This window comes from Drosophila serrata, unplaced genomic scaffold, assembly GCF_035046125.1.
Source record: "Drosophila serrata isolate PLE 108 unplaced genomic scaffold, ASM3504612v1 contig_293, whole genome shotgun sequence".
In the NCBI taxonomy this organism is placed as follows: Eukaryota; Metazoa; Arthropoda; class Insecta; order Diptera; family Drosophilidae; genus Drosophila; species Drosophila serrata.
The window spans coordinates 3,233,836-3,260,178 of NW_028257191.1; the positions used below are offsets into that span (position 1 = coordinate 3,233,836).

A 26,343-nucleotide genomic window follows, 5' to 3' on the forward strand; every position below is an offset into this window, starting at 1 on the left:
AACATATATAGTACTCCAATTTTCTTAAAACAAATCATATCTACAAATATTGATTTAATAAGTGCAAACAAATTATAATATTTTAAACTCAAGATATATATGTATGTACATATATGAAGTATATCGGAAATGACTCCTTGACTGGGTTTTGCAAACTTCTGACCATAATTATAATACCCTGCAAGGGTATAAAATTCCGTCGCGCATGCGTATGTGTTGTGCATTAATAATTAAAAAGCTAATCAAGACGAGCGCCGTGTGTGTGTGTGTGTGTGAACTTGTAATTAAATACTCAATGAACCCCAGAGCCGGTGGGTAGTAAATAAAAAAAAATCCGACAATAAAACAAGAAATAGCAACAAAAGTGGCCAAACAGGCAGCTGGAGCCGAGGAACCGGAGATCTCCGGAGGAGCACCGGGGTGCCGGAAAGCCAGGGCGGTGCCGGAGGATCGCTTCGACAAGGTCAAGCCGTCAAGCGTTGCTGTCGCGGATAAGCCGGTGCCCTGGTGCTTTGCCTTCTCTGATAACCGACGCCCCAGGCAGCGTATAAAACATTGTCGCTGGAGCCACAACGGCAGCACTTGCGGACCAGCAGCCTTATCGATCACTTCGAAATCCGCATCGGTTCTTCCAGTCTTCCTAATCCTCCTTCTCGAAATCAACATCAAGATGTCTCGCTTCAACGTCACCGCTGCTCTCCTCGCCGCCTGCCTGGTCCTGGTTATCCTGGGTGGACACAATAGCGCCCAGGCTGCCGTGGCCCGGGTCAAGCTGACCAATGATGGTGAGCTTAAGCTATCCTTCAGTTTCAAGGAATATCTATAGCAAGGATATCCTTATAACTCTTTGCAGCACATCCCGGCAAGTGTGTGCTGGACGCCAACACTGTATTGTCGCCTGGCCAGAGCGGCAAGCTGCCGGACCATCCCTGTGCCGGTGCCACCTGTGATTCAGATGGCCATGTGACCATCAAGACCTGCAGGGCCGTGGCCCCACCCAAGGGATGCAAGCAGCGTGACTTTGTGAACACCAATCGCAGCTTCCCCGAGTGCTGTGAGCGGGCCTATGACTGCAACAAGCACATCTAGGTTAGGATTGAGTCCTTTTGGGGGGGGGTCTTTCTTCCTTCCCTCTACACCTACTTTTTTTTGTTTGTTTTTGTTTTTATTTATTGTGTATACTACAACATAACAATTAAAATGTAAACGCTTAGCAATACAATTAAATAATTTAATAGAATCATTAACAGAAAATACATATGCATGTAGGCTTGCTCGTGTGGGTGTAGTTGGGCTTGGATAGTGGGCCAAGTGGGATCTGTTTAGTCCCTTGGCTAATTCGGACTCGGATTCGGATACGGATTCGGCTCGTTCTGGCCTCATTTGGGTAATACATAGCTCTCTATATGTATAATATGTATTTATGTATATAATTGATGAGCGATAAGCTTGCATCATAAAAAAAAACAACAAAAATAATAAATCTGAAGATTATTTCGAAAGAAGTAAAAGGTCTAAACGAAATCACAAGGACAAATCTGAGGCGTGGGGAGAACCTCTAAACATATGTCTATAAATGTTTAGTATGTTTTTGATCCTGGCCTGGGTTTAACACACCCAGAACGAGACGAATCCCTCCTAGTTGGAGTCCCGAATCCTTTTTGGTGTCTCTCCTTCTTCTTTCTATTCGTCTTTGTGGGACACAGCAGCAATTGCAATTTCCTGTTTTGTGTGTGTTTCTTTAGTAACTTTTGCTAATTCGTTTTATTTCCTCCTTCATTTTAGGTGTCCTTGTCTGGTGTACTGGTTGGGCAGCTCCTTAGCGACCAGGCCACCGGCTCCCGCCTCCTATCGGCTGAGATTATTGATGTAGAGCGCGTGGAGCTCGGTGCGCGGAGTATTCTCGAAGAGGGCGGCACGATTCTGGCCCTCGCCCTTCTTCACCCAATGTCCATAGACACGGAAGGCACAGCCATCGATGACCTGAAATGAAGAATGGATAAGTTGGAGGTTTTTGAGTGAGTACAACTCTTATAAGATAGAAATAAGATGTAGATGACTCCGGTTGTGCGATGTCCTTCGCGCCTGATACTCACCTTGCGTAGAACCTTGACGCGATACGGATCCCGGATAGCCTCCTCAACGTGCAGCGGCTCGGCGGTGTAGCGCAGGCGCCGTATCCGGATGACGGCCCGTATCACGAGTATGGCAAATTGGAACTTTTTGCGCGCATTGAAGCGACTCTGTTTCCGCAGCTAAACGTGAGAAAAAGGAAACGGAGCAAGAGTTGATGCATTGGGATTAGTTGGGTCTTGTTATTTTTCTCATCGATATATCTTTATTGTTTTTTTTTTATTCTCTTTTTTTTTATTATTATTATTGTTTGGCTTTGTGTTGGTTAGGTGCACACGCCACGGGTTAGCGTTAACAGGGAGGTTAGCTTTCATTTGTTGTATCTGAGTTAGCAATTAGCAGTTAGCGATTTAATGGCATTAATGGTTAATCCTTAGATCAAGGACCACAACCGGAACAAGAATACAGCAAGAACAAGAAAACAGAGATCAGAGGCATTGGGGGACAGCAATGGCATTGGGGGACAGCAATGTGTTTTTTCAAATGCCCGAGATGTTAGTCTGGTAGTTAGGGTTTGAAAGGTGGAGTTAGTTGTCGATGGGTGAGCGTTAACTTTTTAACTGGCGGTTAACTGGTAGTAACTCCCAAGCAAACCAAAGATCGGGTGTGTGTATATATATTAGTTATTCAGGGGTTAATTGGGGTAATTACAAGGTGAGATTGACACAAAACATTCACGCTATTTTACGGATTACCAACTATGGAATAATGCGGATACACGAGGAGTAATTCGATCACATTGACACAAGTAGATATAGTAGATATATGTGTGGGCATGGTGGATGGATGGATATAAAAGTAATAATAATAATAATATAAATACTGTATGCAAATCTATCTCAGTTTGACTTGGTTTACTCACAAGGGAGTCTCCACAACACCGACTTATAGACACACATCTTATAAGGGCGTTGAGACTCTGACAATATAGAGAACATGACACACAAACAAAACGTGTTTAACATCATCAACAGAGGAGAAATTAAATAAAATAATCCGTCAGTGAATCGATTTTTGCGTTATTTTTATAATATTGTAGATACAATTACAGAGATAACAGATAACATATGACAGATGCACCCAAAGAAATGCAGCTAATCATCTTCGAAAACCTTGAACCTTATCATATTTTGAAGCGCATTTCTTTGGGTGTTATCTATATATGTACATTGTGGGTATAGTATGTGGGATGTGCCTTGGGATTAGTCTTAACTAGGACTGGCATGCAGTTAGTTTTTTGGGTTAGATCCTGGACGACAGACAGTGCACACACAGAGAGAGATAGAGAGAGTAAAAGATAGATGAGCCAAACCCATCTAGATGGTATCTAAGGCTACAAATAATACTACACTTATACGGCGAAAGCAAGTCAACTACATACAGTTCTTGTAAATATCATCCAGTTCACCCGAGAGATATGTACTAGAGAAAGGTGCATATAATACAAACATTGTGTTTACTCGCTATGATATGACAAAGTGTCAGCTATAAGGAGATACAATAATAGTTAAGTAATAATAAAGTAAGACGTGTTGTAGTGCAGTTGAATAATTTTGGGTCTTAGGTCTAATCAAAAGGCGGATGTATGGATGTTGGGATGGGTGATGGGAAAGCGGTGGGGTTTGGACCACGAACCGGACATGGATTTATAATCCAAGATCTTGGACACATGTCCAATATGAGCGAGACAGAAATAGAGAGATAGAGAGGGAGAGATAATGTCGAGTGCAGCTTGACTCTTAAATGAATGTGGTGACTTGCTATGCTCTAATCGAATAAACTAAAAGCACTAGAAATTAAACGATAATCAGTGATCATTAAATCATACGTGTGGCAACTAAATAAAACTATATAGAGCCCGCAAGGTGGCTGTCAAGAAACACCAAAGAAACGAAAATACAAGAAACGAATTGTATATAAATCAAACTAAAGAAAAATACGGACATTAAAGTAAAGTCTTTGTTAAAATGGAAAATTATTTAAATATTTAATATGATTCTTCCTTATGAGGTCTCTGTGGTAATCTATCTTTACAATTATATTCAAAACATTACAAATGTAATATAATTAAGACTGGTTCTTGTACTTTCTGAAATTCGTTTCCCTGGCATTTCCTGACACTGTCCTGCAGGACACTTGTAATGAATAGAAAAGCAAAGAATATCAAAGGAAAACCTGCCTGCACTGGGAGTGATGCATAGACCAAGTGCTTGCCAACAGTGGCTGCACTTTCGTAGCCATTGCCATTGGCATCTGCATCGACATCGCCACCTGGCTGCACCTGCGTCTGCGATTTTTGCGTATGGGGATGTGGATGCAGTTGTGGTGTCTGCTGGTGGTGGGATTGTTGCTGCTGCTGCTGCTGCGCCTGTGCCATTGCCTGTGCCTGTGCCTGTTGCTGTTGCTGTGACTGCAGGAACTGCTGTTGCTGATGCTGCTGCTGCTGCTGCTGGGGCTGCTGCTGATAGTAGACCGTCGCCGTAAGCGTTTTGTAAGAGGCGGATGCATTTGCAGATGTGCTGGCAGAGGCTGAGGATGCTGAGGCGCAGGAGTTGACCATCGAGGCAGAGTGACAGGCATCGTCCAGTGGCCCATCGCGCATCCGGTTTGAGGAATACGAGCTCTGCGGCGCACAGTACAGGTAACCAGTATTTAGGGCCATCGATGAGGAGCCCGCCAGGGAGTAGCGACTCGAGGGGCCGGCAGTGACGACCGGCGGCGGTGGATGCAGATGCGGATGCCGGCGATCACCCATTAGCACCTGGCGAACGCGATTTGGATACGGGAATCGTAGCGGATAGCCAAGGATAACGAGAGGGGATCGGATTCGAGATCGGCATAGGCAAAGGCAGATGCAGAGGCAGCAGCACAGTGTTGGCGCGGAAGAAATTAAAATGTTGGTTATCAGTTATAAACGGGATATTATATATAGACGGGAATCATTATCAGCTGAGGCGCTTACTTAGAATAACTCCTCGACTTAAGAACTAGACTTGGGTATAGACCTTAACGATATATGTATTAATATCTGCATCCTAGGACTTATATGCACCTTGTTTGGGGTTTATCCTTAGGGCACCCCTATACCTTGGTTATTTCTTCAAGATTTTAATAACTATTGAATGTTAGAAGACCGATTCTTTGAGTCTCTTTGGCTGCTTTCGATTCTTTGAAGGTTTTCTTCGAACTGAAACTAAACTTTGAGAAATTCTAAAGGTATAGGGGCTACATCCTCATATCTCACACTGCCTTACTTTTGTTTACTTCATCTTCTATTGGTCAATGCACTTGCTCATGCATGGAACATGGATTTCGGGGAAAGGTTTTGGTTTTGTTTTTGGAAAATCTGGGGACTGGGAAGTGGGTACCCTGCTTATTGCTTGGCATGCAGACACAGAGATTAACTTAACGACGGATTATGAATCGAATGGCTGCACACACACACACGTGTTATCGGTTTTAGTTATCGGCAATCGGTCGATTTTTGTACAAAACATATATATATGTGTATAATAAGTAGGGGGAAAAGGAGGGGCAAACGAACTACAAACAACAACGATCGAACGAACATCAAGTACAACGAAATGGGATTAGAGGTATTTAGATGGGATTTGGTTATCATCATGGGGCATGGGCATCATCATCATTATCTCGATCATCATCATTATCGTCGCGCAATCGCAATAATTATTGTCAGGCAAAAAAAACAAAACAAAAATCGGATGCAAAAAAACGAAGCATAGGTTTGTTTTGTCAGTTAGAAGTTATTAAAGCTCAATGCTTCATATATACATATATAATACTTAGTGGAATATATAGTATACGATTGATATGCACTATGTTGTGTATATATATATATATTTTGAATATAGCTGGGTTAAGAGGCTAGTAGATCGGCGCACATAACGAAACAGAACATAATGCAACGGAACATAGACACGAACGGATGCTGGGGGCCCGGCAGCGTTGCATGGACATGAGTTGAGTTGGAGCTGCCGGTCCCATCGGTTATCATCGATCATCGATCGTGGGGTTTATCGTTATTACAGCGATTATGGCTCCGATAAACGGAGACACACACACAGCACAGAGAGTGAGTGAGAAAGAGAGAGATATAGGAAGATAGAGAGAGAGAGATACAGACAGAGGGCTTAAGGGTTGGGTTAGTCCGGGAACAGTTCGTTACCAGTGCGATCTCAGTGATGCGACTCATACGCCGGGACTTGGTCGACAGGCTGCGCTTGAGGCCATCAATGTTCTGCTCGAACAGCTATCGATTGCGAATGTATCGCGGTATCGGTATCGGTATCAGTATCAGTTTACGGAGCGATCGAAAATGTTTGTTATCGTTCGTTTCGGTATTCGTTTTTTAAATTAATTGTATCAATTTTTGATATATATTTTTTGATCGTTTTTGTATATGTAAGGAAAAGAAGAAAGAAAATGGTTTGGTATAATAAAAAATAGTAATCGTAAAATTAATATTAACGCACAACACTATTAATAGCAAACGGAAGAGAGGCGTAATGCTTAAACAACCCGAAAGGAAGGGCAAAACTAAAAATAGACTCGGGTGGATATGGATCCTCTGAGAGAGCTCACAGTTGAGTTGGTTTAACTACGGGGGCTTATGTCTTATCCTAACCAAAACATAAATCATAATATAATCGTATTTAAATAGGCAGTAACACGGTAGGAATAAGCAGTTAATATTAGGCTGTTGTGAGTGGGTGTGAGTCACAGGTGTATTGTTCTTTCCATCAGAGTGTGTTGTGTTTGGTGGGTTTAGAGACATTTGCAGGGGGGTTGTGGATTGGTTTGGTTCGGTTTATTGTGTGTACGAGAGCCCCAGATCCAGGCTACGTCTAGAAACCTAGATTCTATATGAACAGGGCCCCGAAAGGACTAGAGAGACTGCTACTGGGCCTAGGACGTAGTAGTAGTAGTAGTACGCGACTTGAATTTGAACAGACTTTCCTCCCGCAGAGGTGCTAGAGGTGGTTGTGGTGTTGGGTATCGTGCTTCGGCAGCCGCCAGTACTTCCGGCACTTACCATTTGGTTGAAGAATGGATGTCTTAATACTTCCTTGACGGTGATACGTTGCGCAGGATCAACGACTAGACATTTGCGTATCAGATCCTTGGGATCCTCTGCAAGCAATATCGATTAATAATTGTGTTCTTAAGGTTGAAAGAACTGTGGGACGGGGCTCACCTGAAATATCTGCCCACTCGGGCGAGGTGAAGCTGTACTTGCCCTCCATGATATTCCGCAGCATGACCATCTGCTTGCGGTGCCAGAAGGGTGGACAGCCGACAAGCAGCGTGAACATAATAACGCCGCAGGCCCATCTGAAAGTGCGAAATAAGAAAGGGTATCAATTTTATTTGCTGAACCCAAAGAAAGCAGATCCAAGTGGGAATCTACTTCTACATTTGTAAGGTATTTATTGCTGAACCAATGAAATGGGGATCCCAATGGGAAGCTTTCACAGCAAATAAATAAATTAAAGCAAAAGAAAAAATAGTTGACGATATCGGAACTCATCAGGTTTCAAATTAACTGGACAAGCTAGTGACTCATTTGAAAAAATGCAACCAAAACAACAATCTGATGAACGTAGTTAAAAATTATAAACAAGCCATGTTTACATTTATTTCAAGGAAGTAATTTAACCCCTTGTTAGGTCGTTTTCCCCCCTTCCAAGGCTGATTCCTAACCACCAGCAATGTTTCTATCGATTCAACCTAAATATTTCTTACATATCCACTTCCTGGGAGTAGCCGGGCGATCCCTCGAACATATTACACTTCAGTGTCTCCGGCGCCAAGTAGCCCGGCGTTCCGCACAGATCTGCAACGAAAATGAAAGTGGTTTTAGTTAAGCAGATCTGATTAGACTGCAGCATTGCTCACCTGTAAGTTTCTCGCCTTCCTGCAGCTGCCTGGCGAAGCCAAAGTCCGTGATCTTTACATTGTGATTCTCGTCGAGCAAGATGTTCTCGGGCTTAAGGTCGCGATGAACGATATTCTTGGCGTGGATATACTCGACGCCCTCGAAGATCTGGCGCATAATAGTGCGTGTCTTCTTCTCTGACAGCGTCACCACAGAGGTCAGATAGTCAAAGAGCTCGCCTTTCGGACAGAGCTCAAATACGAGGAAAACAAATGCATCTGACTCAAACACGTCCTGCAGATCAACTGAAAATAAATAGGGAATTAAGCAAGAGAGTCTAAGGAGAGGAGGAGAGAACTGGCACTCACTTATGTAGGGATGGCCCATGACCTGACGCAGTATTGAGATTTCTTGTCTGGTTGCTTCGAGCATATGATATGGATTCGTCTCGCCCGCTTCCGTGGTGGCGCCCAGGTCGATGATCTTGGCGGCGAACTCCTTGCCCGTCTCCTTCTCGATGCACCGGCGCACGGTCGAGCTGATGCCCCTGCAAGATCAAACAAAAACAGCTGCTGGATCACTTGGCTCTGGCATGATCATCGTATGATTTATCTAATCGCTGTAATATAGTTGTAATTGCCCTTGTTTTTCGCTTAGTCCTCTTATTTGCTTAGTTCCCGCTGGTAAAGTCGAATTTATGGAGGATGTAATCGAGGCAATGACACAGTCAGAGGAGTAGAAGGAGGAGCGGTAGCCGGCAACCAGGCGCCGCTCCATTCCCATACCGATTCCCATTGCTCAGGCGGAAATGAGGCGCCGCACACGTATGGCCATGTGAAGTGCTTCTTGGTAGGCTGACTCACTGGCACCACACCATTGGCCCCAAAATGCAGAGCCATAAACAAAGCTTACATTACTGCAAGCGTAGCATTAAGCGGGTATCGGACCACCGCAGCTGAAGAGCTGCCTCAGTGTGTATTGTGTAAGCTTTTACTGCCGCTTGCTCCTCTCACCTGCCCAATATCTCCTTGGGCTCATACTTGGCGTAGAAGCCCTTGGCGGCATCCTTATCGGGCAGCAGATCATCCTCCTCGTCCTTGGCCATTAGATCCAGTGAAATGTTGCCGGTTACTGCGATCGGCTTCCAAGCAAAGAGAGGCCAATATCTGTGCGGGAAAAACAGAGTTCTATTAATTGAGGAAAAGTATTTAAACAGGAATAAGAGATCGAAACAGGTTTTTATCTAATAATATCTAATGTCTTGGGTTTTGCTGCTTTTAGAGTTTATCTTGGCTAGAAGTCGAGGTTTTTGATTAAACATAATTAAAGGTGTAGTCTATGAAGAAACCTCTGAGATTTCTGGAAAAAGTAAGTTAAAGTATTTAAAAAATGCGAATTATATAGCTATTTTTATATGAAATTTTTTCGATATTTCAATATTTAAAAATTTCATAACTAAGCCAAACAAGCAATAATTTCAATTCGGAAAACATTCCTATGTTAGTTTTTGTTAGGCTAATAAATCTGCATACTTAATTCAAAATTTTAAAAAGTTACAATTTTTTCGATTTTTTTTCGCTCGGATATGGCTAGATCGATTCAGTTTTCGATGCTGATCAAGAATATATATGAATTATAGGGTCGGAAATGACTCCTTCACTGCTTTGCAAGCTTCTGACCAGAGGGATATTCAAACAAAATTTAAAAAAAAACAGGAACTAATGAGTGGATCAAGCCAAAACTTAGGTATAATGTTTTTTATATATCATTATAATGCAAGCTACTAAACTATCTATTCTATATCTTTTGATAAGATGGGAAACAAAGATTTTCAAGATAAAATTCAATAAGAAAACGGACATAAGCTAACTTTCTGATATTCCAGGACCTAAAGATGAGATCAAATTGAATTGACAATTTTACAATAACATGCCTTTCAAGTTTGTTAAATCAATTTCCGGGTTATATTTGTTTGGGGGAAATGTTTAAGATAAAGTTTAGGCTGTCAATACAAGGATTATATGATTATATGATTATCTCAATCTGAATCAAGATCCGCTACTTGATGACGATGTGATGGGATGGCGGCTGATTCTGATTCTGATTCCGATTCTGATGCGATGCGATGCGAGCGATCGTTTAAGGCGTTGCTATTTTTATAACGAACGGAGGAGAAGGAACGGACGTGAGGCGCGCGAGTGAATCTCTGCGACTGAGAGATTCTGCCGACTTGTCCACTTGCCGACTTTCGGTCTTTCCTTTTAATTACCAAGTGACGCCGCCGCTGCTGCTGCTGTTGCTGTTGCTGCTGCCGCGGTGCTGGTGCTCCGGTTTGATGTGGCCTGTATCGGTTAAGTTAACTTTCGTGGCTGCCCGCCCGCTGCTCGACGGTGGATTTTTTTGAATTGGAATTGGAATTGAAATTTGAAGTGGAAATGGGAAGACGACGGCACACTATTGGCGCCGCTCTCGCGCGCTCTTTCTTTCACTCTCTCTCGTCACTGCTCCTATTCCGATCCCGATGCCGCAGCTGATTTAATTAATAACGAATGCCAACTACAACAGAAGACAGATCGATTTGAGTAACTGGCAGAGTAACAGAAATTAAATCAAAAATAATAGAATTAACACACACACACACACGCAAGCACAGGCACAGAGTCTGAGACACGGACATGGACACCGACAACAACAACGACGGTCGGATGAACGGGGCGATTACACAACTACAACGGTTTGTTTTGATTGTATTTCATCGGAACGATTGTTGTTGCATCGCCACGCATTTTATGCCATTCCGCTTATCAATTGCCGTTTAGCCATTGTTGTTGTTGCTCGCTGGGAGTTGTGTTTTGGTTTTCCTCACCCACGCACGCACACAGACAGACGAGGGCAAGCACACACACGGTTAGAAAGAGAGAGAGAGAGAGAGAGAGAGAGAGGGGTGTTGATGTGCTGCGCTGTGCAGCAGGTTCGATTTGCTTTCGCCCTCTCTTTCCTTCATCCATCCCATCTTCCTTTGCAATCACACACACGCACACTGAGACGCACTCACTCACACACACACACATACATTCATCTAAGCGGGTACATTTCAATGTCAACTAAAGGTTAGTAGTACGCTTTTTGGCGCCCGTACCGCCCCAACACATACACGTGTGGCCGCTCTGGTGGCTGGTCGCTTGCAACGCCGTCTCTCGCATAACTCCACACTTTATATTATCGGATTAAATTGCAAATGCAACAAAAACCCCTGTATTTTTGACACAATCACAAAACTGTTAGCAGTGTGACCAGGATGTGGGGCTAACAAAAATGTACACACATATCGATACATCGATAGCTTTCTGAAATATATATCGGTAACCAACTCAGCATATATCGATACAATATTTATAGCTAGGTTATTATTTAATTTCTTTTATTATTTTATATGTAAATAACAGAAAATACATTATTTTAACCTCCAAATTGCAGTTCGAATTGACACAGACGATAAGTTGACCGCTTATTGTTATAAATGGCAAGGGAAATGCTATTTTCTCTGAGGTGTGGAGTAAGCTAAATAAAAGCGAATTTCTCTAAGCTGTCCAATAAAGCTAGATCATCATCACTCTCAGGTGCTATGAAATTGTTTCTTACGTGCGCCGCCATCTTTTCCCGAGCTTTTTGCTTGATGAGCGTCACCGACGGCAACGACAATATCTCGGTACTAGAACTACGAACTTACAGGTAATATCTATATTTATGTGTATATATACGTTTCGTTACGGCATCGTGTTATCGTATCTCCAAATTTACATTACGTTGCTTCTCTTCTTCTTTGTAGCCTAACTGTAAACAACACTGGCAGCACCCTGCGTCGCCGCCAAATGGTAGTCATCCCCCCTTGAAGGCTGCCGTCGCCTCGTCCTCGTTCTTGATAAGTGCCTCGCCGATGCCAACGAGGCTGCCGATGCCTTAACGACGACGACCGCCGCCCGCTGCAACTCCACCGGCCGGGCTGCTGCTGTTGTTGCTGGTGGGACTGCGGCTTCTACCGTTGCTGATGCTCTCCGGCAGCGCGTACCGCGTCCCGCGCAGCTGGAAGAGGCTGTTCATTGGTCAGGCCTTCATGGACGTGTAAAAGCCGTGGAGCATTCGAAAAGCGCATTTAGTACAGAAATCTAGGTGAAATATTTCAAATTCAATGAGCAAAGGGGCTAGTAGTTGCAACGGTAAACAAGTGACGCCGAGTGTGTTGATCTGGCAGCTCGCATATTTAGTTGATCTGGGAACTCGAAAATTCCGCCGATCTGGCAACTTACATGTCCAATCGATCTGACAGTGCCCGTGTTTTGTCGATCTGGCAACTCTCGTCTGTTGTCGATCTGGTAACTCTCTCCTTTTATCGAGCTGGCAACACTGATGTTGCATCTGTCTGGCAACGTCCACCCTTTTCGTCGATCTGGCAACCTACATGTCCAATCGATCTGGCAATGCTCGGGTTTTGCCGATCTGGCAGCTCTCACCTTTTATCGATCTGGTAACCCTAACGTTGCAACAATCTGGCAACGCTCAACCTTTTCGTCGATCTGGTAACTCGCCCAGTTTATGACCAGCGTTGCCAGATCGCTCAATACTTTTTATAACAGTGTATAACAGTTCAGAGTCGCCTGCTGCTGCCTTCTGTTCGCCTGGTGCATGGGATCCAGAAATGAGCGAATTTGCACCGAAAACGCCGAAGTTGAAGTCGGGACTTGGTCTACAACAACAACAAACTACTTTTCTTACAACAACAAGAGGAAATTTTTTTTTTCGCCTTCGTCGTTAAAATTCAGTTTCCTTCGATGCTTTAGGTTAAATCAAACACAATAAATTTAATGTTGTTGTATATTATATTTATTTACGGAATACAATTGTAAAAAATATTTAATAAGCGCTAAATGTATGTATAATAATTATGAGGCAAATGTTACAATTTTCTTGTTTACTTTCTTCCGGATGGGGTTTCGCTTTCGCTTTCTGTCTGTATCGCTGTAGCTTTCGTTTTTTTTTTTCGTTTTGTTTCTGCTTTCGGGCTCTGGGGTGTGGAAGAAACGTGGAAGGGTCACAAAGAAATGGAAATGGAGGATGCAGCAAGCTCAGATCTCCGGGGCCGCGCTAGATCCTGGTCGCTCTTAGGGATACGCATGATTATGTTGCCGTAAATGGAATACAAATACAAATAGAAATGGGCAGCGACGAGTAAATGCTCGTTCGTTAGCTCGTTGCCGATTCAGTGTGTAAATACACATTACAGTTATTCATAATAATATTAATAATATAAATTTATGAAAAAAAAAACACACATGTATATATATATATATAAAGAAGACAGACACACACGCACAAACATACAGTGCCGTTGTTGTTCACATACACATCATCTCGGTACTAGGCCTACGAACTTACAGGTAATATCTATATTTATGTGTATATATACGTATCGTTACGGTATCGTGTTATCGTATCTCGCCACACTTGCATTACGTTGGTTCTCCTCCGCTCAACCGAGGAAGTCGCAGACGATATTTTCACCTAAGCGCACGCTTTTCATTAGGGAATTTTTGGGAATGGGTATGGGAATGGGGGGTACACGGGATCCAGGACCTGGACTCAGTACAGCAGATCCGTCTTCTGTGTACCCTCGCTGTAAACAACACTCGCAGCGCCCGGCGTCGCCGTCAGATGGTAGTCATCCTCGTCAGCGCCCTTCTTGCAGGCAGCCGTCGTCTCGTCCTCGTCCTTGATCAGTCCCTCGCCGATGCCAACGAGGCTGCCGTTGCCATTAAACGTTAGACGACCGCCGCCCGCTGCTGCTCCTCCGGCCGGGCTGCTGCTCCCATTGCTGCTGTTGTTGCTGGTGGGACTGTGGCTGCTACCGTTGCTGCTACCGCTGCTGCTGCTCTCTGGAAGCGCGTACCGCGTCACGCCCAGCTGGAAGAGGCTGTCCATTGGTGAGGCCTTCATGGGCGTGTAAAAGCCCAGTGCCGTGGAGCCTGTAAGCATTCGAAAAGTGCAATTAGTACAAAAATCTAGGCAAAATATTCAAAATTCAATGAGCAAAGGGGTTAGTAGTTACAAAGGTAAACAAGTGGCACCGAGTCGGGAAAATATATAAAATATATATATTTTTATATGATATATATCATAGTCTTGTTGGGGGAGGTGGTTGGGTGGATTTGGTAGCGTGATCGGTGTGGAAAAGGATGCTTCTGGGGTTGGATTTGGTTCTGGATATTTTTCAGGCAAATGAAAACGAAACATGAGCTGGAGCATGGAGCATGGAGCATGGAGCTGGAGCTGGAGCATGAGATGATGAGATGATGATGAGGAGGTGCCGAGAGTGGTTTTTGGTACAATATCGTGTGGAGTCTAATCTGGGGTTAGTTACCTTAATTTTAAATATGAATTGGCGATTAGTTTTGACTGCCCAGCGGAGCAGGCAGAGCAAGTGCACTGGGTTAGAGGTGTTTCTTTGTGGCTTTCTGTTACTGTATCGCACTTGATCGATTATAATCGGGTTATTGGGTTTAGATTATCGGACTATCGGGTTACTATTGGGTTATAATCGTTTGCTTTTGATTTATGTGTTATTTTTGAATTAGTTTAAGTTTAGTTTTTAGTTCGGATTCAGCGGCTGTTGTTTAGATTGTTATCGGTTCGGTTCAGTTTGGTTTTGGGTTATTTGCCTTTAGCTTGTTATGATGATGGTTGTATTTTTTTTTTGTATAAACAATAGATATTATTACAACGCTCTTTTGCTTATGTATTCTGTTACATTTAAATAATATCTGCAAAAAGAAATTAGTATGAACAAAAAAATAGAAATGGAAATTGGAATAGAAGTTGAATAATAGAATAATAGAGGGAACGCAATGCAATGCAACGCAAACAAAGCGAGAGCGGTGCGATGATGATCAACAAAGGTTGTCGGTTGCTGAAATGAAAACCACAGGGGGAATGGGGATCGGATCATCGCAACTACATAGCTACGACTGTGAGCTGCAATTCAATACATGCCCCTCCGCACAGCACAGCTGCATACCGAACTAAGCTAGACTCAACCAAAACTAAAAACTATATAACTAAGACTATGTGACTATAACTAAAACGAAACCGAAACAGAAACAGAAAACGAAAAACTAAAACTAAAACAAAAACTAAACAAAGCAAAAACATACACATAAGCACACATCACATAAATATAATATTAAGCTGAGCACACACATAGCAGGTGTGCCAAGTACGTAACTAAAATGGGGAATTTGTAGTCATCATCGCCAAATGGTTGGGTTTGGTTTACACCTTCGATTTATAATACTAAATAGAGGGGATCCTCTGCTATATAATATCTATTTTAAGGGATGCCTAGTCAGTATTATTTCTAGTATATTAAGAATCCTTTATGTCTGTCTGTTTACTTGTTCATTTGTCCGTCTGTTTGTTTATTCCTTGGTCCACTTGTCCCTGTGTTCACTTGTTCATTTGTTTGCTTTTTCATTTGTCCGTATATCCTTTTGTACACTTGGTCATTTGCCCTCTTTTCTGTTTGCCTAAATACAATTTTCTCTAAGTTTTAGCTTTAAACATCACAAGGGTTTGATATAGCAAAGAAACTAATAAATGATAATAATGATACTACTATAAGACACCGTATTTTAGATAAATTTCGTGTAGACTGGACTAATTGTTGGCCTCTAGTCTTAGGGTATTAATTTACAGCACAGCTCTACAATGGTTTGGCTTCGGTATTTCGTTTCTCCCATTTCGAATTCATAGCTATCCACGATCCAGGGCTCCGCATAAACACGAGGAAGTGTTTGTCACTGCATCTGGGCATCTCTTTGCATCTATCTGCATCTATTAATCGATATTAGTCGTGTGTTTCGAGTGTCCGGTTGCCCCAGTGTTTGTTGTTTTTGTTGTTGTTGTTGTGTGTGTGGTGGAGTGTTCGGGTTTTGGTGTTTAGTGTTCATTGCTTATTGTTTCCCGGCTTCCGCATTAGTGAGTCGGATATGTACGGGTTACACTTTACACTTTACAGCTTTATAGTTTAGCGGCCATCACAACAAACAAGCCAGACCAGATTTATGTTTTGGGAGCAGAGCGGAATCGGGGTCACCAAGAGAGGTATATCCAGGGGGACTGTATCCAGGGAATGATGGGTGATGGTACTATAGCCTATATAGTTATTGTTGTAAAACATATAGTAAAGCTTGGACAATGCCTACGTTTCGCTGGCTGCAGGGATTCGCGTGGATCGGTGGCGTTGGCGGATACGGATACGGATACGGAGTCTAGAGCCCCATCAGGCCATCAGACATAGTAGAGCGTGGTGCCTGGTATGCGTGTCTGGAGTAGGGCGGTGCTGGCATTGGACAAAGCCAGCGACGACGGCAGACTGGGCCGACGACGTCGCTGCAGATGCTGCTGTAGCTGCTGGAGATCTGTGGCCGGAGTCTGGAGCTGGCCACTCTCGCCACTACTACTACTGCCTCGACTCCTCCTCATGGGTGTTTCATATTTACTCTGCGGCTGTAGAAGCTCCTTCGACTGGCGCTGGTGCTGCTGATTGCTGTGATTGCCCAACGTAAATGAGGCGGCCTTGCGTGGAGCTGGCGAGGATTTGGGTGCTGCGGCTGCATCATGCTGCAGGAAGCAGGCATATTGCGGCTTCAGCAGCACCGATGGCCTGGCCCTACGCACACCCTGCGGCTTGGGCTTCGCCGGGAGCTGGGGGCGCTGGTGGGCGGTTGTGGGTACGATTGGGGCAGCGGCTTCCACAACCTCTGGGGTGGGTGGTGTTGGTAGCGTTGGCTGTGCTGCTGCTGCTGCTGTTGTTGTTGCAGTTGCTCTGGGTTGTGGTGATGTGGCTGTTGCTGTTGATGTTGCAGGTTCTGGCTGCTGTTGCTGTTGCTGTGGCGACTGTTGCAAGATAATACCCCTCCCTAAACTTGGGTAATCTGCAAAAATATGCGTGAGGCGAAATTGAAAGCCTTTCAGCCGTATCGTGACCCAATAGTGGTTCGGAATTCGGTTTTAGCATTAGCTATATAGCATTTTTTTGGGGGGACTTCAGTTCGAGAGCGAGAGCATATGTATATATTAATATATAGTAGAAGAGCGGAGGTGGAGGAGGTGGTGGTTTGGATCTGGGGCTGCCTAGCTGAAGGCTCCACCCACCTGATGAGCCTCGTCAGCCCGGTTAGCCGGCGAAGCTGAGCGCCCAGGACGCCACGGAGCTTTGGCCACGAAGGACAGCAGCCGTTGTTGGCCCCAGGCGGTGTCCTGGCGCTACATTTGGGAACTGAGACTGAAGCGGAGGCTGAAGCGGAAATCAGAGCGGATTCTGAGACAGTTACGGACACGAAAGCAGCACCTGGGTGTTGGTCTGTGGCCCTAGCCGCGGCATCTGTAAATTGCAGAGACCTTGTTCGTTAAACTATATAAACAATCTCTAAGTTCGGATACGGATTTGGATTCTTTGGAATATTTGAGCTAAACAGAGTCCACTAGGATCTCCGGATTTAAGGGGAAGAAAGTGGGATGGGGACGCAATGCTTTTGCCTAAACCAAGTTACTCAGGTTACTTGGTTCCTCAGTTTGTAGCGTTTTCCCCTCTCACAACCCCCTCAAGTTCGATATTTAGTGAGTGTTTATCATGGGATCATCTCTCTGGATAAGTTTCTTGTTCAGGTAACTGAACAATGTCATGGTTAACTTCGTTTCCTATATCTTTCCCTATTTGCTACAGGTGTTATTCCTCTGGAACCTCTAATTTGAGCTGATCTGAGGTGCTTATTTTGAGACCCCAAAAACAAAAGGCAAACAAAAGTGTTAAATTCAACAAAAAAATAACAAAAAGAGGATCTCGTCAGGAGAGAGCGTCGCGATGAGTGATGGATGAGTGGGGTTTAATGATGGTAAACAGAACTTAAGAGCACAGCTGGTAAATGGTGAATGGTAAATCAAGATTAAGGACCAGGCAAAGTGGACACTGAGACGGTGGCAGAGACAAAGACAGATAGATAGGCAGGCAATCGGGTTGGACAGATAGAGACAGGCACAGACAGAGTAGTGACAGAGACAGAGAGACATATATATAGATATATAATATAATATAGATAGAGATAGAGATAGAGAGACTAAAAGCCATTCCATTCCATTCGCTGCATGCCACACACTTGGATGGATTCTGATTTTGATTCTAAGTTTCTGGGCCTCTATGGAACCGATCTTACTTACCCAACGGTAAATTCCCCAGCATCGTTCCGCCCCCCGGCGCCGTGGCCCCCGCCCTGTGTCCATGTCCGTGTCCAGGCACCGCCGTCGATGTGGGCAACTCGATGATCTCGTCCACAGTCACATGATGGTGTTGCTGCTGCTGCTGGTGCGGGTGATGCTGCTGGTCCAGCTGTCGTATCTGCTCGAGGTCCAGCTGCTGCTGCAACATCTGCTCCGCAATGAGCATCTTGTGATGGTTGCTCACATGACCGAACGGATCGGCATACGGTGGATCGTCGATGGTCATCGATGCCTCGGAGGGATATTCAAACGTCGACGTTAGCGTGTCGTTGAACTGCACGCGGAACTGTTGTGTGGGAAAGAGGCCAGAAAGAGAAAATGGGAATCTGATCAGTTTGTTTGGTTCTAAAATTACAAACTATATACATACATATATGGACCTTAAATATCCCTGCCTTCTGCCTCGGAGACCTGAGTTTGCTTATTATTATTTCACCCCCAAAACAAACTTTATTGCAACAACAGGAAATCGAAATCAGCAACTATTTATGGACTTTTATGGCTAACCCACTATTCTGTTTAGTTTTCTCCTTATTTAGACTAGATTTGTGTCGAATACTAGCTAGTCTTATATGCTATTTACTACATTCAGTTACTTTCCCCACTCACAGCTCCAAACTAAAGTAATTTCCTACACTTGCTGACATTGTGATAACAGCTACTATATACACATATATATTTCTAATATCGCGCCATTGCATTTTCAGCGATAATTATTTGGATATTGGAACCTGAACCTCAATCACACAATACAAGCATTTCTTATGTTTGTTTATAATCCGGTTAACCGAATCTAGCTCAATTTACATAAACCCTATTCAATATTTACATTTAGCGGTCTTGCAAAAAACATAAAATAATCAATTTCAAGGTTAAACGAAAGCGTTAAAGCCACTTTTGTCTTTTGAAAATACATCAAATGTCCAATGTTTGTTTCCATGAATTATGTATTTGGTGTTTTACGAGCATCAGTTGACTTTATGTGTCGTTTCGAAGGTCTCGATTATCCGTGACATTGGGGTAATTGCGAATAAATTGTTATGTTCTGTCGGGAGTCGGCGGGAGTTACTCATCGTTGCGATGCCTTATCGATGCGAGCGATATCAGTGAGTCAACTCCCCCCCACAATCGTTATCGGGCGAAACAAACCCCAAACAGACCGTCGACGCAATACGATTCGATTGAATTGATTTGGAAATGGTTGAAATAATAAAAGCCGCTCTGGTTGCTGCTGCAAGACAAGAGGTATCAGGTATCCCCTCATATCAGTCACATTGATGGAATGCACCCGCACCCGAATCCGCAGCAAGGAATATATAATACATGTAATGGACAGAGTCCAAAGAAAACCTAATGCAGTTTGATTAATAGTCCCTGCGACAGGCGACACTGTCGATAAATGTCGAATTATATAAAGGCCAGCATAAATACCGTCGTAACACAGTCTGTATACCCTAGGCTTTGCCGTCCCGTGCCTATTCCCTTATCGCTGCCATTGATTCCCATTTGGGTTCCCATTGAGTGGTCAGAGCATTGTGCCGGAATTCGAATACGCTTCCCTCTTGGGAACGTTCTATATGTATGTTTGTATGTACATACAACTAATCTTATCTTATCCTGGCCAAATAGAATTGAAAAAAAGAACCAATGCTATCTTTCGACGTTTCGGTGGCAAAAGAAACAAAATAACTATACAACTGACTCACTAAATTAGTACGAATCGATGGATTCAGCATTTCTATATCCTCTGATACCTGAGGCTTCTTCTGCAAGCCTTCCTAGTTCTCTAAAAAGAGGGATTTCCCCTTTGAGAGATCCTCTTGTCCCATACATACCGTTGACTCTTTGGGTTTCTGGCGTATGCTGGACTTGCCGTCAATCACAATATTGGCATTCTCGAACTCCACATCGCATGGCGATGGCGGCCGGCACAGGGAGTACTCGTCAAAGTCCATATCCGTCGACGTCTCCACGGATAGATCACCCAGCAGCACGAAGCCCGGCTCATTTGGCTAAAAGGGGGAGAGATGGGAGAAGTTTTAGTATAAGTTATTCAATTAAAAGTAAGAGTCTATGGATTGCTGATGGTCTCAATGGAAAATCAAACCAATAATATCTCAATTTGTGGCAAATTTTAGGGGAAATCAGCATGGAATTCCTTAGAGCAGAGTTTAAATATTTCTTTTGTTCTGGGGTTTAAGCTTGTTAAGCATATATGTATAGAGCCCGGAGATGGTATCGCCAAGTAAGTGGCATTTATTTAAGCTTAACTACCAACAGAGGTAGAAGCTGAAACAGAAGCCTGTTGTCTTCTTGTCGCTAGTGTGTTTCTTGTGTCTTGTTTATAACCCGTTTTATGTACCAATATTTACTTGTTGCTGTTGCTGTTGTTCTGTAAATCCGTCAGGAAACCTGGGAATTAACCCCTTTTTTCCACTCTTTCAGAGATTTGTGGCATTTTCGGGTCACGAAACGTGATACGAAATGCGTTCAAAAAGTGAAATTCATGGAATCACACCACGACTCATTCTTAATCAGCGCCACAGCGGGCAATGGGTCATCTCTGTGACTCGGTGAGTCAGGCGCTGTTGCTGCTGTTGCTTCAAAATCCCTTGTCCAGGTTCCCACTCTTCCTTCCCTTCCTGTTAACCCATTTTTTCTGGGGCACAAATCGAATCGACCCCCATATGCCATATGCCATATATGTCAGATATATGTATGTACATACATACCGCAGATAATAAAGTTCAGAGCGAGATAAAAATGAAAAAAGACAAGGCAGCCGAATCAAAAGCAACGGCAACATCGGCAACGGCAACGGCAAAGGCAAAAATTAAACAACAAAAAACATGGGCAAAAGCAAACACAGTAAGTAGAAGTGAGTTGTTTTTTCTTGTGTTTTTTGTTGTTAAGAATTGACAAAATTGAGTTCACAAAGAGAGGCAAGAGAATGGCATGGAAGCACGAGCAAGGTAGCAAGCAAAACGGGTTTGTTGCAGGGAAAACTCAGCTAAGGCCGAAAGCTGAAAGCCAAAACTAAGAAACTAAAACTAAGGTACAGAGAGAGAGAGAGAGCTGTGTGAAAACTCTTTTGAAATGTTGTATATCTATCATAGTTTAAATCAATTTACTAGCTTTAAAAGTATGCTAATGATACCCCTGAACTGAAACCCTTAAACAGCATGTTTTCCCTCTGGTAAATGGGTATAATTCTTGCTTTTATAATATTAAATATATATAAATTCCTGTTTCAAAAAAAGCTCTATTTGCAGCACTGAATGAAAGGAAATTAACAGCTGTGAGGAGCTGAACCCTGCTTCAAGCCCATATCGACCCGGCATCTTTCCAAAAGAGTTGAGGAGTCGCCACTGCTGTTGGTTGCTCCCCAAAGAAGAACCAAGTTCCCCACAGACGACACATAATATCTCATATATGTATACATATACCCGGGACTGAGCAGGAAGCGCAGAAATATCTTCTCGTGTCCACATGCATGCTTCAAAACTGGTTTCCCTCACTCTTCCTCGATCTTCTCCCGAGAAACTGCACCGAAGGCCCCAACTAGAAGAAGCAACAGAAGAAGGGACAGAAGAACGAAGACTAAAGATGCAGCTTGCATCTGGTTGGGTTGGGATGGGAACAAAGCAGACTTTGGGAAATAATATGCAGATATTTCTATATACACAAGGCATGTATATATGTATACGATTTGCAAGGGGAGAGGCATCTCCATATGTCGCACACGTCCCCGTATCGGGGCAATCGATCGGAGCGCTTATTCAAGGCGAATTTTAATTGACGCCGGGCAGAAGATCACTGCGAACTATTACCAGCTGTGGGACTGTGATGCAAGCCTCCTCTACCTCCTACCTCCTGCCTCCTGCCTCATTCTACAGTCTCCAGTCTCCATCTATCTTCCCATACATAGCATCTCGATGATCGAACCACATCTCTAATTGAACGCCGTTCTCCGTCGATCGTCGATCTGCTCTGCGTAATGCTAATTAACCGCCGCCTTTTGGCTGTGCAGTGTAATCTCCTGGCCATACTCATTGATCAACACTATGATTCTGCCCGCTGCAGCTGCTGCCAACTAATAATTGGTTACTGATCATAGACGAGAACGCTTTTAAAGACTATGATTGGGGTATTTCTAATTACAGGAATGCAACTACCTCGAGGCTAAACACTTTGTACTCTATAAAATTTAGGCAATGCTGGTAAGTTTTTTGGGGGAAATAAAAGTAAACTAAATCTATTAAGTAAATAAATATTCAAGTTATAACAACATGAAAACCTTGTTTGATATCTCTTCTTTACCAAAAGTGATTATCTCTAGAAAGTCTTTTAATAGTAGCTATCAATAATCACTGATCGAAAGCATTAGATTTGCAGAGTAGCATGATCATCGATTTAGTGATCCAATATTAATAGTGAGTCAACTGAAAACCCATAAATTACTCAGTCATAATCACAAGTGATTGTTTTTTAAAGCTAAAGGAACTTCCTCGTATGACTAACAGAGGAAAAGAAAGGAAAAGGGGAAGTCGTGTAGAATTGATTTCCCATAAAGAAAGGAATAAAGAAAGAGTATCCAAGCTGCGCTTTGTCTGCTTCTTTGCTTCTGTTGTAGCCATCGCTCTCCCTCTCCTTCTGCCTCTCTCTATCACTCTATCTTTCTATCCTAACCCACTCTCTTCTCCACCTTCGTTCTCTCCTTCTCCCATTCCCCCATCGTTCTTGTTGAACTTTCGAAATGCGCATGATCGCTGTTCCTACCTCGCTCGCACCCGCTGTGTGTGCGCTTTGTTTCTTATTTGTTTATATATGGCATGGCTGCCGTATGACACAAAAAAGAAAATAATAATAATAATAAAAAAAAAAACATTAAAAAAGAAAAACTAAAAAAACAAATGACAAATAAACCGAGTACGAGAGCTGCGAGAAAGAAACGGAAAATGAGCCAAAACAACAAAGATATTGGGGACGGACGCGGACGGAAGAAACCGAATTATTATCAGGAAAATAATAATTCATGAAGCAATTGTTAAGCATGAATAATCCGCAAGGGCGGCCGCCGCGCCGATTAGACGCCACCACCACCATTACCACCACCACTACTGCCTCATCAGAGTTCTCTTTTGCAAAGGAATCTACAGCAATCCCGATCTTAACTCACCTTTGGCAGCTCCCGCTTGGGCCTGAAGATCACAACGTCGCTTTCGATGTAGTCGGGCACCTCCTTGGTGCTCTTGGAGAAGTTAAACACCATTGAGGTGTTCTCCGTGGTATGGCTAGAGCTGGCCGCAGCTCCTCCTCCGCCATGCCTTTGACTTTGGCTGCTCCTCAGCTTACGCAGAGCCCACAGGGGCGACGCATTCGTGGCATCCGTCTCCTCTGGCGCCTCCTTGGTGTTTATCACGGTGTCGAGACTAGTGGTGGGCGAGGATCCAGCTCCAGCGCCAGCTACTGTGCCCGCGCCCGCGCCGGCTTCCGTTGCCGTGGACTTCTTCATCTCATTGATGCGGTTCTTCTCAATTTCGCGACTTGTCAGTGGTGTGCTGCTATTGCTGCTACTGGTGCTCCCGGCTCCACCCGACTGGCTATTGAAAAGTGGCCGGATCACCCCGATCTGCTTGGTAGTCACCGTTGGCTGGGATTCGCTACTGTTTAGTTTGCGCACTTGCACTCCACTTGCACTCCCGCCACCGCTGGCCACATGCGCGTTCTCCGTCGAGGCACTTGCAAATGATCGGTGCTGGGCGCCTCCCGCTACCGCCGCCGTCGTTGCTGCCGTTGGTGTTGTTGTTTCCGCTGGGGGCTTAGGCTTATCGCTTGCCGCCGCGCCCATTTTATCGCGTTGCTCATTGTTGTCGCTGCTGTCGCCATCGTCGTCGTTGTTGTGGTCTCGATTGTCGTCATCGTCGATGCGATCGTGATCGGCATCGGTATCGGCGGTGGCTTCTCCATCGCCCTCGTCGCCTTCGGTTCGCTCAGTCTCGCTCGGCGCCTCGCTCAGCGGTGTGGCCTCCTTTTTGTCGGGCGTCTCAGGATCCACCAGATCCATGCGTCGCATCATTATGCTGAGGGTGGACATGGGCGAATCCTGGGCACCTGCTACCTGGCGGGGTATGATGTCCGGATGGGCGTGGGTTGGACGCAGTGGCGTGGAGGAAGCAAAGCCAAGACTGGGCGCCGGCGCCGACGACTTATTGTTGATCGACTTGTAGCTGGCCACCTTGCTGGCCACACCGCCCACTCCGTTGGAGCGATGGGCGGTCCGCGGCCTTCTATTGGCACTTGCCTCGAACATCTTCAGGGTTTGCTTGACAAGATCGGGCGGCGGACGCTCAGTGTCATCGATTATGGAGGCCAGGCGCTTGGGCGGCGCCGTATCCGTGCCGCTGTGCAGCCGCTCGCGGGCATTGTGGATCTTGTCCTCGATGGTGACGCAGGTGGGCGAAGCGGCGGTGGCGGTGGCAGGGGATGTGGCCGCAACCTTGGAGGAGGCCACAGGAGCTGGTGCAGCAACGCTGATCCGCTGACTGTTCCAGGGCGACTTCTCACACAGCAGCGCCTCCACGGAGCGGGCTCGCTTCATCACCTCGTTGCCTCGCTTGAAATGTCGTGAACGATTGCCTGATCCGCCGTTGGACTGCACCTCCTCCGACTTGGGGCCAGCGGCGTTGCCGGCAATGACACTGGCACCGCTACCAACTGTTCCATTCGCACCCAGGCTCACCGGACGCTGGGGCAACGGTTTGTTAGTCTGGGGCTTCGTTCCCAGAATGGGTGGCGGTGTGGATTTGGCACGCACTTGGGTGGCAGCTCCTGCCGCCGTCGCCTCCACGTCGTTCTCCGCCTCGCCCTCGTCGTCCTCTCGATCCAGCAGCGTGTTGAGGCTGGTGGAGCGCTGCAGCCGCTGCTTGCTGCTCTGCTGACGGGACTCACGCAGGGCCAAACTGAGGTAGCGGCAGCGCAGCTTGGACACGATACCGGGGCCGTAGCTCAGGTCCTCCAGCGTCTCTGGCAGTGTTGTCGCCTGGTGCTCCTCCGAATCCTCGCCAGGTGCCGCCATCTTGCCCCCTATGTGTCGGTGGTGTTGGCCATTTTGTTTTGTGGTCTTCTTCATCTCTTGCATGGCGACCATTGTCGCGTTTACCGTTACCTTGCTGGGGGACAGTTGCTGCTGCTGCTGCTGTTGTTGTTGTTGTTGCTGCTGCTGTTGCTGCTGGATGAATTTGTTGCTCTGGAGCTTGTCCGAAATGGAAATGGTCTTGGTCTTGCTGCTGCTGGCTAAAGGCTCGCCCTCAGCAACGCTCTGGCCCGGTTTGCATTTCGTTAACAAATGATTTTGGTTCGGATTGTGATTTGCTGACGACGGTGTATTTGTTAATGCTCCAGTTGTCGCTGCTGCTGTGCCAGTTTCAACTTCACCTCGCGACGAACTCACCACGGTTGCAGCCGGCTCGCTCTGGCTCTCCCTCTCACGCTCTCTGAGATCCAAATTTAGAATCTCTCCCTCCCGCTCCTCCTCTTGGCTTCTTATGGAAGTTGTGTTGAGTAGTAAACTCGATCGCTGCTTTGGTATGGGTGCTATTGCTGCTGCCGCCTCGGGTGCGAGCGGTGCAGCAACAGAGTCTTTTCCTTGCGTTTGATGAACTCCAGTGGAGTACTTTTCAGACTTTTCCTCTGCTGCCGTCGACGTCGTAATGGTTCTCTTCTGACTAGTGGTGCCACCGACTGCCGCCAGTTCCAGGGAGTCTGCATTGGGTGAAGAGAGGCGGGGTAGAAAAATAACAATTTAAATCTCAGTTTCTTAATTCAGAAGGCAGTGCCATGATCAATGCAAGTTTTCACCTCACTAATCTGGCAATGCTGCCATGCCGATAGGCACCTATCGATAAGACGCTCTACCAACAAGAAAGTTGTAAATTGCATACAAAAAAATTAAATATACAAATTAACTTATAATTATTGTATTC

At 44.9% G+C, this 26,343-nt stretch overlaps 3 protein-coding genes and 1 long non-coding RNA gene across 25 annotated transcripts in view; 2 read left to right on the forward strand and 2 right to left on the reverse strand.

Moving 5' to 3' along the window:
* On the forward strand, window positions 1–1,254 carry LOC110184260 (uncharacterized). The gene is made up of 2 exons (XM_020952723.2): window positions 1–785; window positions 854–1,254. The coding sequence occupies exons 1-2, from the start codon at window positions 671–673 to the stop codon at window positions 1,087–1,089; spliced, it is 351 nt and encodes a 116-aa protein (XP_020808382.1). The 5' UTR covers window positions 1–670; the 3' UTR covers window positions 1,090–1,254.
* PhKgamma (phosphorylase kinase gamma) lies at window positions 1,144–11,348 on the reverse strand. Of its 16 annotated transcripts, XM_086836830.1 has the most exons (12): window positions 11,184–11,345; window positions 10,299–10,585; window positions 9,043–9,195; window positions 8,398–8,576; window positions 8,050–8,334; window positions 7,897–7,987; window positions 7,349–7,485; window positions 7,187–7,284; window positions 6,320–6,403; window positions 4,313–4,894; window positions 2,097–2,255; window positions 1,144–1,983 (listed from the first exon to the last, which is right to left on the reverse strand). In XM_086836830.1, exons 3-12 carry the CDS (start codon window positions 9,132–9,134, stop codon window positions 1,849–1,851), a joined length of 1,842 nt encoding a protein of 613 aa, XP_086692956.1. In that variant the 5' UTR covers window positions 9,135–9,195; window positions 10,299–10,585; window positions 11,184–11,345; the 3' UTR covers window positions 1,144–1,848. The 16 variants fall into 16 exon arrangements, 15 of the variants coding, with proteins under 15 accessions (XP_086692956.1, XP_020808336.1, XP_086692944.1 ...); XR_015272580.1 differs by lacking the exon at window positions 6,320–6,403 and having other exon boundaries at window positions 2,097–3,618; window positions 11,184–11,347; XM_020952677.2 differs by lacking the exon at window positions 4,313–4,894 and having other exon boundaries at window positions 11,184–11,346.
* On the forward strand, window positions 11,344–12,989 carry LOC147643125 (uncharacterized). The gene is made up of 2 exons (XR_015272582.1): window positions 11,344–11,761; window positions 11,859–12,989. It is a non-coding gene; the product is annotated as an uncharacterized LOC147643125 (long non-coding RNA).
* The window catches only part of bif (protein phosphatase 1-binding protein bifocal), a 16,037-nt gene continuing 2,581 nt past the window's right edge, over window positions 12,888–26,343 (reverse strand). For 2 of the 7 annotated variants that reach the window (XR_015272577.1, XR_015272575.1), the window contains exons 3-8: window positions 23,538–26,122; window positions 20,194–20,370; window positions 18,299–18,644; window positions 16,285–17,016; window positions 14,445–14,844; window positions 12,888–14,049 (exon numbers count right to left, since the gene is read on the reverse strand). Coding sequence is in view for 2 of the 7 variants with exons in the window: in XM_020952675.2 (XP_020808334.2) it covers window positions 13,667–14,049; window positions 18,299–18,644; window positions 20,194–20,370; window positions 23,538–26,122 (3,491 nt within the window). In the remaining 5 variants the exon portion in view is untranslated. The remainder of the gene's footprint in view (window positions 14,050–14,444; window positions 14,845–16,284; window positions 17,017–18,298; window positions 18,645–20,193; window positions 20,371–23,537; window positions 26,123–26,343) is intronic. The other 5 variants (XR_015272579.1, XR_015272578.1, XM_020952675.2 and 2 more) reach the window with 3 other exon arrangements.